The sequence below is a fragment of the Oryctolagus cuniculus genome, chromosome 1 (genome assembly GCF_964237555.1).
Source record: "Oryctolagus cuniculus chromosome 1, mOryCun1.1, whole genome shotgun sequence".
NCBI classification, from domain to species: Eukaryota; Metazoa; Chordata; class Mammalia; order Lagomorpha; family Leporidae; genus Oryctolagus; species Oryctolagus cuniculus.
In genome coordinates, this window is record NC_091432.1 from 214,135,712 (window position 1) to 214,149,753 (window position 14,042).

At 39.2% G+C, this 14,042-nt stretch overlaps 1 protein-coding gene across 1 annotated transcript in view; it reads right to left on the reverse strand.

Annotated features, from left to right (window-relative positions):
- Positions 1-14,042, reverse strand: part of SVEP1 (sushi, von Willebrand factor type A, EGF and pentraxin domain containing 1) — a 212,757-nt gene that overhangs the window by 111,791 nt on the left and 86,924 nt on the right. Inside the window, exons 7-8 of the mRNA XM_002708072.5 lie at positions 10,913-11,107; positions 8,082-8,200 (exon numbers count right to left, since the gene is read on the reverse strand). Coding sequence (XP_002708118.3) covers positions 8,082-8,200; positions 10,913-11,107 — 314 coding nt within the window. The remainder of the gene's footprint in view (positions 1-8,081; positions 8,201-10,912; positions 11,108-14,042) is intronic.

Here is a 14,042-nt window from a genome sequence, read left to right on the forward strand (position 1 = left end):
TACATTTTAAAAGTCACCCAATAATTATGTTAATATATTTAAATTCAGATATTCATCTTTCCACACCATTCTATTTATTTTATTTTGTCAGATACTTTCATTTGAGATTGTTTTTGATACTTTAATTTATACATTCTTCTTCGTACTTCAGAATATTTTGTCAAATTCCAAAAATATTCTGTTGACACTGTCATTGGTATACATTTGTTCTATATTTAGGTAAGCTTTTCCATCTATAAATATGGTATATATTTCAACCTGGCTCCATTTTTTTGTCAATATTGCTTATTTTCTTTTAATGATACATTTACCTTTATCATATATGTATATACATAAACATCGTACTATCTTGTATTATGAGTAGGATATCTATTTAATAATATTTTATATACTCATAGCATTATATCTCTTATATTTGGTGTGTGTGTGTGAGAGAGAGAGACAGAGAGAGAGAGAGAGAGAGAGAGAGAGAGGAGGAGACAGAGAGGAGAGAGAGAGAGAGAGAGTTAATTTAAGTAGCTACTTAGTTCCAAAAAATTAAACCTGGAATGCAAAGAATAAATTTAAAAGGTCATTCAGAATACAAATGAAAAACTAAGAGTTCAAATCACAGGAGAGGTAATAGATATGGAGGAAAGAAAATAGAGATATATGAACAATTAGTGTTTCTGAAACAGAAAACAGAATGAATGGACCGGGAAGAATAAGATACAAAGGAAAATTCTGAGATGAAGAAAGCTAATGCTCTGCAGATATAAAGGACTTTTTGATGTCTCAGAAAAATCAATGAAACTCAACTGTCACCCAAACAAATTTTACATGATTTCATGGATAATGAAAGGTTCCCACACTATCCAGAAAATAAGGGGTTACTTAAAAGGGGAAAACAATCAGGTTATGTCATCTTATCTTAGTCAGTAAGTAAGTTTGGAGATAAAATATATTTTTGTACATGCCAAGGTTCTGGAAACCTGCCAACTTATATGATGTTTTCTGAAAGAAAGGATTTTAAGCATACCAAACGAGTGATGAATCACATTAAATCCATCATGTGTGGGGAAAGTCATGGTATGAAAGAACTGCCAGCAAACACCAAAACTATGTAAACATGGAGTTAGTTGGAAAAGTTACAATAAGTGTGGTTACAAAACAGTTATGAAAGGCTATAATTTTTTTAAAGGGAACTCATATAATGTAAAAAAAACTAATACTTAACCAATAGCAGAATAAAAATTCTAGATTATATTTTAAAAACCTGAAGTGGCTAAAGAATTAAACTGATAATTTGTCATTTTACCTGAAAGAGACTCAATAGATCATCTTATTTTTTGCCACTGATAATCAGGTAATGATAGGTTTTTGTACGTTTTAAAAACTTTATTGAAAAGATGGCATATTCCTTCCATACATAATTGTAGTTTAAGTCCTGATGCTGAAGAGTACAGAGGTTAAATCATTCCATCTTCTAAAGAGAACCCCTAAGGTTGGACAAACCACCGGGAGGCTTTCAGTCTAGTGGCTGAGCTGGCCAAGCGTCCCCAGCACTCACTGTAATCCCACATTAGCAGAGAGACGTTGTAGAAATTGGAGAATTCCACTGGGTAGAGTTTTGGGCCTCTCCCTGTTCTTTTCCAGGAGGAAAGCAAAGGGAAGATGACTGTCTCCAATCACAAGGCTGGCTGCAGATCACTACTCACAGAACAGCAGGAGGGGGCAAGGAAGTGTGTGGACAGAGGATACAGGATGAGACTGACACCTCTGACCACCCCTTGGAGGTCAGCGGCATATATGAACATCGAAGGCAGGAGGATTGTTCAAGCAATGTGGGTAGACTGGGAGGACAGATGCTCTGATCGTGGGTGAGCCTGTCTTCCCATTCTTTGACACGAAGGCCAAGGAGGAAGCCAGTCATACTTGAGCTATTCTGCTGTACTCCACTCTAGAGGCTGTGGGAGGCATCACAAGGCCTGGAGCTGAGAGGGTGGACAGAAGTGCTCCTGCCAGGGGGTAACTCCCTGTCAGGGAGCTGCACTGGGCAGAAGCGAGTCCCGGTTGGGTCTTCTGCAGAATCCATGTATGAACTGGATGTGAGAATCAGTATTTGGGTGTTGCTTTTCAGCATTATACAGAGAACAACACACTAGTAGCAAACTGAAAGACCTTAAAAACTATCCTCAGAACTACTGCTTCCGTGCTATGCTAGTTTCCTATTGTTGCCACAACCAAGTCCTATAAACTTAGCAGCTGAAAACAACACAACTTTATTAGCTGGCAGGCCTGTAGGCCAGAGATACTGATGCATCTTACAGGATTACAAGGCAATATGCTAGTAGGTCTGAGTTCCTTCCTAGATACTCTGGGGGAACAGCTGTTTCCTTGCCTCTGTTAGCTTCTAGAGGCAGCTGCTTGCAGGGCCTCATTGCTCCAAATTCAAGGCCAGCAATGGCAGAATGAGTCCTTATCACTTCATGTCCCTCAGCCTTCCTCCTGCCCCACCATTTCTCTCTAATCAGAGTTGGGGTAGGGACTCCTCTTTTAAGGACTCATGTGATTCAACTTGGCATCGCCTAAACAGTCCAGGCTGATCTCCTTAGTTTCACTTCTGCAAAGTCCCTTCGCCATGTAAGGAAACATGTTCACAGTTTCCAGGGATTAGAACAAGGATATTTTTGGGGGTGGCCATTATGCCACTAATCATACTAGCCCTGGCCCCAGAGAAGCCAGAAACAGAGGTAGGGGAGCTCCTGAAGGAATCCAAGAGCACCCTCAGCTCTCCCTCTCCATGTCACGTAGGCCACCTCTGAGCTGCAGGAGGAAAACACTTCAAAGTGGACACAAGATTCAAGTTTTTGTTTAGACAGCAAGATTCTCTTTCTAATCCCTGCAAGTGGGTTTGGTTACAGAAAGGAACTGTTTGTGTATACGAGTAACCAAAGCATGTGGCTGCAGTTACTTTCTGTTGGTGTCTGTCCTGCTTCAGACTGTTCAGAGGGAGTGACACATTATGGTTTTGATCCTAATCTATAACTTAGCATCCTACTTTCTCCCCAGAAATCTGCCTGTTTGAAGACTGTTTTGGAGAAAATCAGAGAGGAAGGCAGAGACTTTGGACAAGGATGTTCTTGGCAGCATCGTTCTTTCCTGCCCTTCATTTCTTCCCTTGCTTGCACTTCATTACTGCAAGAAACCCTTTCATTGTCAATAGTCTACACTGCCTTCCTTCTTTTCCTTTTCCCTCCCAGTGTTCTATTTTGTAGAGAAATCCAATTATCAGCCTTTTTTTGTGCCTGTCCTAGAGAATCATACCACTTCTAGAAAAACTCATACCACAGTGCCAATTACTGTCTGTAAGCTTTTGATCACCAAATTCAAGTTGAGTCCCCAATGTTATCCAATAATCCCACTACATTTTCTTTGTTATTTCTCATTCTGGTTAATTCTTTCAATTTTGGTTTGTATCTGGCCTCTTTGTGACCAGAAATGATACACAACTGACTCCTTTTTTCTTTGTATACACAACTTCTCTATCTGACTGATACTTTCCACTCTTATTTCTATTCTTTTAAGCATATTCAGTATCTTCTCCCTTGTGTTAGGCTGAATAATGGCCCTCTAAAGTTGTCTGTGTCCTAATTCCTGAACCTGTGAATACTTTGTTACCTGGCAATAGAGACTTAGCAGATAGAACTAAATTAAGACTAGATGGGCGGCCGGCGCCGCGGCTCACTAGGCTAATCCTCCGCCTTGCGGCGCCGGCACACCGGATTCCAGTCCCAGTCAGGGCGCCAGATTCTGTCCCGGTTGCCCCTCTTCCAGGCCAGCTCTCTGCTGTGGCCAGGGAGTGCAGTGGAGGATGGCCCAAGTGCTTGGGCCCTGCACCCCATGGGAGACCAGGAGAAGTACCTGGCTCCTGCCAGCGGATCAGCGCGGTGTGCTGGCCGCAGTGCGCCGACCACGGCGGCCATTGGAGGGTGAACCAGCGGCAAAAGGAAGACCTCTCTCTCTCTCTCTCTCACTGTCCACTCTGCCTGTCAAAAAAAAAAAAAAAAAAAAAAAAAAAAAAAAAAAGACTAGATGGGCTAAATGTAATCCAAGCCCCAACCTCGGCAAGGGGGAAGAAGGGTCAGGGTGAAAAGAAAAAGATGTGGTGATAGATGGATGTCGAGGTCAAAATGATACAGTCACGGCCAAAGGAATGTGGCAACCTGTAAGAACTGGAAAAGCAAGAAACATATTCCCCTCCAGAGCCTCTGAAAGGAAGAAGCACATGACTTGGTTCCTTCCGCCCAGATGCCCATGAACAAAACCAATGTATGGGATCAACACAGTCTTTCCTCCCTTTAGCCTAAAGCAAAGGGTGTTTGACTAGCATAGCGTCTTCTACTCCACAGAATCAGGTGAATTCTCAGTTGAGTCTCACAATCTGTTTGCCCATTTCTCCATTCCCTTCAGAATTCCAACCAGGATGGAAGCTGGTGGGCACTGTGCTCATGTCTCTCAGAATTCTTTCTGATTCTAGCGGTTTCAATTTGCAAATGGTCAATCATTCAATCCATCTACTGGAATATTTTATTTCTTCCCCAAAATCTTAGAAAAAAAGAATGTCATCACATGAATGCACCCTCAACTTCTTGTCACCCTCCCCAGACTCTTCCCACCACATTGACTCACTTCTGTGTCACCAGCCTTCTTCCTTTTCTTCCAGTGGTACATAAAACAACTCTTCCCAAGTCACTTGAATTCTTTCCCCTGTTCTCTGGATTCCTTCCCCTCTGACTTCCTAAGGAGCTCCCATTATTAATTCTCTTTTCTGCTCTATTCTCACCTTTTGCCTCTTTACAAGATCTATTGTCATTAATTAAACATGTGTAAATCACTTTTATATTAGGAAACAGCCAAAAATCTATCGGCAAGCCCTCACTCTACAGGAATCATCATCTAGTGTTTCACAGCCTTGTTTGAAGAAAATTACTCATTCATTAACCAGTCATCATCTGTTTTCCACATGTTCCACAAAGGGCCTTTAAGCAGTTCATGGAAAATTCACACTGTGAAAAAACTAAGCATTGATTGAAAACAATTTTTTGTAAAAATATGTTTATCGTTTAATTCTATTTTCCATGAACCTTTTGAAGTACTTTTACATTAACATAGGTCTCATTAAGGTCAACTTGCAGATGCTAAATCTAATTTACATCTTTCAGCCCCCTGTAACTCAGTTTTAGTTTAGTATATGACATACTTGACCAAGCTTTTTGCCATGAGACATGGGAGACAGAAGGTGATGGGTCAAGTAATTCGGTCTTTGAAACCCACGTGGAAGAATGGATTACGGCTCCAGCTTCAGCCATTGCAGGCATTTGAGGAGATAAGCAATAGATAGATAGATAGATAGATAGATAGATAGATAGATAGAAAGATGGATAGATAGACAAACACTGACAGACCTTCACCCTCCTTCTGTCCCTCTTAAATACATTAAAAATAATAAAAAACAGATGGACAGATAACATTAAGTGGGATCAGGTGTAAGAAAAGGAGAAAAACCAGAAAAGGTTTCTACCATAAAGGTAAAGGAAGAGAATCACTTCATGGCAGGAAGCTGGAGTCAGCAGCCTGAGCCAGAAATTGAATCCAGGTATTTATTCCAATGTGGGGTGGGGTATCTTAACTGCTAGGCTAAATGCTTAACCTTCTCAATTTCTTTTAAAAAAATGTTTACTTGTTTATTTTAGAGGAAGAAAGAGAGTGAGAGTGAGAGGTTATGTCCCATCCACTGGTTCATTGTTCAAATCCTCACAATAGCCAGAGCCAGGCCAGGCTGAAGCCAGGAGCCTGGAACTAAATCCAGGTCTTGTACATGAGTGGTGAGGACCCAACTACTTGAGCCATAATCTGCTGCCTCCCAAGGTGTGCATTAGCAGGAAGCTGGAATCAAGAGCAGAGTTGAAATTTAAACCCAGGCTCTCCAATAAGGGATGAGGACATCTTAAGAAGTAGTTTAAACCAATATGCCAAATGGCTGACCCCTGCTCATTTCCTAGGTGTTGACCTTTCCTGGGCTTTGATCTCTGACACTCTCCTTAATCTGCATATCAGCAGTGGGGACTCTTATCCACTCACTCTAAAGCCATCCTGTGTAGACTCTCTGATGTCAATCTACAAATTCATGCCTCTAGTACCTGCCTTTCTATTGAGCTGCCTCTATGTGACCATGAATGAGATGAGGGACTCCCTTTCATTCAGTGCTTGTGTTTTTGAACATGAGACCATCTGTGTTCCATAGATTTCTCAGGTAGCTGTTTGGTATTCTATGATCACGCAGAGTATACAGAAGCATGTACCAGAGCATGCCCTGCTTCCTTAGATTACCTGGCTTCTTTGTATCCACTCCTATCATATTTACAGAGGTTTTCCAAAATGACTATACATTCTGAGATGCAATGTATTATAGTATATTCTGCATTCTTCCAGATATCTTATGGTGTAGAAGTTAAAATATTTGGGTAGAGTGGCAAAAAGCAAATTACTAGGTTGGAGAATTGGGGATCGGGCAATGAATGAATTTAATTTGGGTTGCATGAGTTGTGCAGGAGTGAATGCAAAAAGGAAGTTCTGATTGGAGAAAGAAGATAACTTAGCACAGGGACAGGGAATGATGCATTGGTTTATAAATGGTTGACCCCTTCCTAAGAGCAGGCAATGAAAATGAAGAAATGTTTCTTTTCCAGAAACTAAGAGACCTAGGACTCCTGCATCAATGTAAGTGAAGGTGCTGTATTTTGTGTGAGTTTTAAGCAGATCCTGAAATACATCACTTTACCTAGCATTCCTTTACCTACTGTCCACAGGAGAAGAAGAGGAAGAGAAAGAGGAAGGGGAAGAAGAAGAGGAGGAGGAAGGGGAGGAAGAGGGGGAGGAGAGAGAGGAGGGGGAGGAGGAAGAGAAGGAGAGGAGGGGGAGGAGGAAGAGAAGGAGAGGAGGAGGAGGAAGAGAAGGAGAGGAGGGGGAGCAGGAAAAGGAAGAAAAAGAATGAGCAGCAGCAGCAGCAACACGTGTTCACAGGCTTTTTACTGGAAAGTGGAAACATCACACATGCGGGAATGCTGATCACACACACCACCTCTGTGCCTTTAGGCCTTAAAGCCCCATTTTCACTTTAAATAGCAGATTTAAAAATCACATAGATTGTATGCATATTCAACACAATTACCAGAACAGTTTCTTTGGTGTTGCTCCCACAGTATATCTTGGCTGATCCATCTCATACAAGTGTATATATACACAATATGTGAAAAAATTCACTATTCATGCATGTTCATGTATGCAAATACTAACAGTGTAGATGTCAGAAATAAATTCCTAAATGAACTCCCTTCCTGGCATAGTGGATAATTACCTCAAGCCACTACACAGATGTTTATATCATACTGTGTTCTGAATAATGCTGGATTTGGAAATGTTGCATAGGAAGCACTGACATGATCTCCTTTAGATTGGGGCAATAAGCAATCATTTGGGGCTCATATGATACAAGATAATGTTTATAAACAGGAATCAGGATTGACTCCACATCTTTCTTCTTCTTAAAAGATCCTCAGAGCATAGTAAGGGGCAAAGAATTCTTAGTAAGTAATCTTAGTGGATACAATAATATGACAAATCCATGGAATGAGAAGTTTCCACTTTCAGAGATTTTAAAAAATATTTCATCTTCTTTTTCAGATAACATTTTACACTTATAGTATAGTCAAGGGCTTACTGGCTCCACTAAACAATGAATTCAATAGATAAAAAGCAAGATGATTGTAGTCCAGCAAGAAAATAAGCAAGGGTTGTGCACAATAATAAAGGAAAAGATGTCCAACTTTGCTCATCTAAAGTAACCTTTCATCTGAGATTTCTAATTTAAAACTCAAGGCTGATCATTCTTCTATCAGATGAGGCATCACCCTTTACAAGTAAACTATATGTAGAAAGAGCACTGTATTATCATTGGAATATGAGCAAATCCCCAATCGTACATACATCTGCAGTACATTTAGCATCCATCTGAATCAGGACATATTTGCAAACCTTACCTTTTCACCGGAGTTATCCTTGGCTGTCGGAATCTGCCAGGTAATATTGGCTGAGTCTTGCTGCTCCTGCGTCTTCGCTTCTATGTCCTTAGGACAGCTGATTTGAGGAACCTCTACATCTGACTCAGAAAATACACAAATTAGTTAATATGCTGACATAGGATTGTAAGTCATTTAAGTAAGAAGTAAAAAATATAGCCATGTCAATATTTTCTCTCATTTTTTCACATCCCAATTAACCACTGATTTGAAATATGCAAATGCCTCCCCAGTAATATATTCTAGCATGGTTTACAAGGCCTGTGCTGGTGGCATAGCCTCCTTTCTCGCTGCCTTCTACTGGAACTCACCCTCCACTTGAATTACTACAAGGGCCATGAAAGCCTTCGGTGTCTTCTTTCACTTCTGTCTTTTTAATTTTTTTAAACATTTTTATTTATTTATTTGAGAGGTAGAGTTACAGACAGTGAGAAGGAAAGACAGAGAGAAAGGTCTTCCATTCACTGGTTCACTCCCCAAATGGTTGCAATAGCCGGAACTGCGCCAATCTGAAGCCAGGAACCAGGAGCTTCTTCCAGGTCTCCCACACTGGTGCAGGGGCCCACGGACTTGGGCCATCCTCTACTGCTTTCCCAGGCCATAGCAGAGAGCTGGATCAGAAGTGAAGCAGCTGGGACTGGAACCGGCGTCCATATGGGATGCTGGCACTGCAGGCAGCAGCTTTATCCGATACACTACAGTGCCAGCCCCTGCTTGTGTTCTGACTTAATGCCCTCCAGCCTACACCTGGATGACCACTACTTGTATTTTAGTTCTCAGCTTTAAAACCAGTTACTCAGCATGCTTTCTCAGACTCTCCAAGTCCATCTGAGGCACTCACTCTACAAGGACCAGAACAACACATTGTTCTTCTAGTTTTTTTTTTTTTTTTTGACAGGTAGAGTGGACAGTGAGAGAGAGAGAGAGACAGAGAGAAAGGTCTTCCTTTTCCATTGGTTCACCCTCTAATGGCCGCTGCGGCCGGCGCACCGCACAGGTGCTTCTCCTGGTCTCCCATGCGGGTGCAGGGCCCAAGCACTTGGGCCATCCTCCACTGCACCCCCGGGCCACAGCAGAGAGCTGGCCTGGAAGAGGGGCAACCAGGACAGAATCCGGCGCCCAAACCGGGACTAGAACCCGGTGTGCCGGCGCCGCTAGGTGGAGGATTAGCCTATTGAGCCACGGCGCCGGCCTGGAAATTTATTGAAAATTATCTTACTACCCTCACCCTCCAGAAATTGCACAGGGAGCAGTGAAATTACACAAGCAAATACTCACAGGGTTATTTTTGATATAAAAGTTTAGCTTTCTGTGGATCAGAGACAACTTCTACTAGTGTTAGAAATATTCTTTCTCTTCATTCCCTTTTTTGCTTTGTCTGGAATTCCTTGCTAGGGGGCCTACATCATGGCAAAGCAAGTTGAGCTACCATATGTGACTCTGGCATCTCATATTGGAGCTCCAGCTGGAGTTCTAGCTGCTCCACTTCCTATCCAGCTTCCTGTTGATGCACTTGGGAAAGCAGCAGCAGACAGTCTAAGTGCTTCTCTGCCATCCACATGGGAGACCTGGATGGAGTCTGAAGCTTCTGGCTTTGGCCTGGCCCAGTCCTAGCTGTTGAGGCCCTTTGAGGAATGAGCCAACAGATAGAAGATCTTTCTCTTTTTCACTTTCTCCATCTTTTCCTCCGTCACTCTGCCTTTCAAATAAATAAAATAAATCTTAAAAAAAGAATTCTTTACTAAATTGACACTGGGGTTTTCAGACAATCATTGGTATCTCTTCCATCTTTTTGGTTAACTGGTATATTCAAGTTCTTTCTTTATTCTGCCTTCTGAGGGGAGTCTACATTTTGTCCTTCAAATCATTAATAACAATTTCAATAATATCTGACCATGTTTTGCTCTTCTTCTTCTCTTAGAAATGTTAATGATATTTTACTTCTAAGGATTCCTTTTTTTAATATTTCATTTTTTTAGTAGTTTTCTCTTGCTGCAGGGAAAATTGAACGCAATGGGATGCAGGTTTCAGAGTGCTGATAGCTTTTAAAGTTTTTTTCTAAATCACCTCATTCTCACTTGCTTTATATCAACCAAGAATTCCTCAAAGATTTTCAACTCCTGATGGAAAACTTATCTGATGTCCTGCTCTAATATTATCCTTAATTTTAAATTTCTTCTATCATTGTCTTGCCATTTTCTACTTGGAGTTTTATAAATCCATAATATTGAATCAGAAATACTTGTAGTACATATTGGGCTATGTCTACCATTTTCTCATAGGTTTGCAGCAAAAGTTGCAAAGACAGACAGTGCTACACCATATCCAGATGTCAATCATTCAGGAATTTGGTTTTTAACTTGACTGCTATGGTGTGCATGTGGTTTGGGTCTGTTTTCCAAAGGCTGGAAGGCTGGTCCCCAGGGTGGTGGTATTAAGAGGTCATGGAACCTTTAAGTGGAGGGGCTCAGGAGAAGGTGATTAGGTCATGGAGGATGCTGCCCTCAGATAGGGTTCACACTGGTCTAAGAGTGAGTTCTTGTGACAGTGGGCTGGAATAAAAAAGTGAGCCTTGCTTGTGACTTCCTCTCTGGCTTCCCATCTTGAAATATAATCTCTCTTAGACATGAGTTCCTGTCATTGTGAGCACATATCAATGCCATGCCCTTGAGCCTCCAAAATGATGAGCCAAATAGATCTTCTAAAAATAGATTTTGTAAAACACCCAGCCTCAGGTATTTTGTTACAGCAATAGGAAACAGGCAAAGCTACTGACCCATGTAGAGGCCTACCTTTACACACAGCTGTCTGAACTTTGGCACTCCATTTTCCAGAAGTGGTACATCTCACTTCTCTGGCTCCAGATAACATGAACCCTGGGCGACAACTCAGCTGACAAATTGTTCCAGGTTTAGCTGGTTGCTTGCCACAGCTGGAGGGGGACACAATGACACCTTTGGGCTTCTGGAAGCTGGAGCAGTGGCGCTCTGTTTGTAGAGAAATGAGAGCATATTGTTTCCATTTGCACAATTTGGAAATGCCACAGAATCATTTTACCCAAGAAAAACACAACAGTGCTATTTTGGAATTAACACTCCTTGTTAAATGAGAATTGTGTGTGACACTGATTGTATGATTATATGATGTATTATAAATAATCCTGAATTGCATATCTTTAGTTACCTCTTGTTGTTTTGTCAATGTATGAAAATCTTGAAAAACTTCTGATATTTTAACCAATACTGATTGTGACTTATATCACTTGCTTGGAACACCTTCATTTGGTTTGGAGAATGTTATGACAAGGCTTTCAAGTATAAAATAGTAACTTGAATTCCATTTTTCATGGATTAAGTGATATCTTCAGCAATCAATCTCTATTTTATGAGATTTTTTGGGTGCTATCTTTATTTTTTTAATTAATTTATTTTCTAAGGAATACAAATTTCATATGTACAACTTTAGGAATATAGTTATTCTTCCCATCATACCCACACTCCCACCCCTCCTCTTCCTCCCTCTCCCCTTCCCTGTACCATTCTCCATTAAGATTCATTTTCAATTTAACTTTGTACACAGAAGACCAACTCTACACTAAGTAAAGATTTCAACAATATGGTGCTATCTTTAAACAAGCACATAATGAGGAAAGTTTTTATAACTTTCCTAAAATCACTGTGTCATAATTAAGGCCTTAAGCCTTAATGCAATCTTAATCATAGACAATGAACAGCAGATGAATTAGAGGGATAGCAGATATAGTGGAAAATCAAGGTTAGGACTTAATGTGGGGTGTGTTGGTGTGCATATGTGTGTGCACACATGTGCTCATGCATACATGTATTGTGCCCATATGCACATGCGTTTGCTGCAGTAGTGATTCTTCTGATAGCATTTCTCATACCTTTAGTCTATTTCTCATGAAATAATAACTAATATTTACTCACTGCCTACTATATGCCAGACATTATTCTAAATGCTTCACAAGGATTGACTCCTTTGACTCTCTTCAATATGAAGTATTTTTACTGTTCCCATTTAAAAATAACTGAGCAGGTAATCTGTCCAAGGTCATGTGTCTGGTCTGTGGCAGAATTCATGTGTTTCTAAGCACTCCACTCTTGTGCTTCCTCCATGAAATGAATTCTTTCAAAACTCCAGTAGCAGAAATCATTTTTCCAGAGAAATTGGTTTGTCTGTGTTTTGCCCAGTGTAAGCCACGTTCCTCCCTAGACTTCCTGTTCAGCTTTGATCCACAGGAAAATTAGAGCCAAATTTGTGGTTTAAGTACAATGACTACATGGGACTCAGTGTCCTTTGTTTTCTGGTTGGCTCTTTATAAACTACGACAATTGTCAAAACCATTGAAGATATATTCTCATATTCTCTCTCTCTCTCTCTCTGTTTATGGTATTTGGGTAAATATATCTTTAATTTATATATAGTTCGATCTTTAATTTGTATATAGTTTAATTTGTATATAGTTAGATCTTTATCTTTAATTTGTATATAGTTTGATCTACTGATTTTTTTCCTTGAAGTATTTCCATTTCTTCTATGCTTAAAAAGCTTGAAATTGGTTAGTGTACATACATATATATATATATATATATGTTACTTATATTTTTCTAGGTTTTAGTATTATTTTAACCTTTTATTTTCAGATCTATATAGAATTCACTTCTATGAAGTATGAATTAAAGATACACAGAAATTTTATTTATTTTTGCTTTTCCCAAGGAACTAGACAGTTTTCCTGTTTGATAAGGCAAAAAAAATATTTTCCTAACTGCCCTATACGATGAATCCTTAATAATACATGAAATTTGTAGGTTTCAGGATTTATTCTGTTTAATTTATCTGGCATATTCTTCATTTTTGCAGCTTTAGTTGTAACTTAACACCTGGTATAGCTACTTTCTCCTAGCTATTCCAGTTATCTCTAGCTACCATTTCCTTCCAAAATTAGAGTTTGATAGTTTATTTTCAAGATGACCCCAGGAATAATTCTCTAATTCCAAAAAGCGGATGAAAACATTTTTTTTGCAACAAAATAGGCTTATGTTTCAAACCTATGTCTCAATTCATTTTTTTCAGGAACTTTTGGAAGTACCCTTGTATATAGAAAAGCTGCTTATTTGGTACTCATATGATTTTTATTGAACTCACATTTTCAGTAGATTAATCATATCTTTTAATGAGATGTATAGTCTAAAAATGATAATTTTGAATCCCAATATTTCTAATTTCAAGATTTACAATGATAAACAATATGGCTAATTCTAAGAATCCTTTTCTTTTTCCCAATTTAATAAGATGGTTTAATACTGTTCTTCCATAAGTGACTGACAAATTAAGATGATTTTTTGTTATGTCAGAGATATTAATGTAATACATGTTTCTAAAATTTTATTAAAAACAGTTTAAATGATAATGAATTTATTTTTCTTTGTAAACATATACAATTTTTTCCCTGTTTGTTATAATGAGTCAATTTATCACTTTGACTTGATTACCTAATTTTAAGCTCTTCTTATAGTCCCAAGATAAACCCTATTTGTTTTGGTATGTTATTCTTTGCTATTATAGTTATACATAAAGTGATTCTAGAGTTGTCAGGTTGAAAACAAAATAATGAAAGTTCGAAAATATGAATTGGGTTTATTTCCATTATTTGTGCCAATTTATATGGAAATCACTATTTCTTTAAAGTTTGAAACAATTTTCCTTCTTTGGTCCCTATTCATTTTGGAGGGAATACTTAATTTTCTAATCACATTTTCTATCTCTTTATGAGTAATTGGTTATTTGCATTTCAACTTTTTTCTTCAATCACCTAAAATCTGCAATTTCTAGGAAATCATAGATAATATCAAATTTCAGTTTCTGTGCACAGATTTACAGACAGTGTTTTCTTATTCT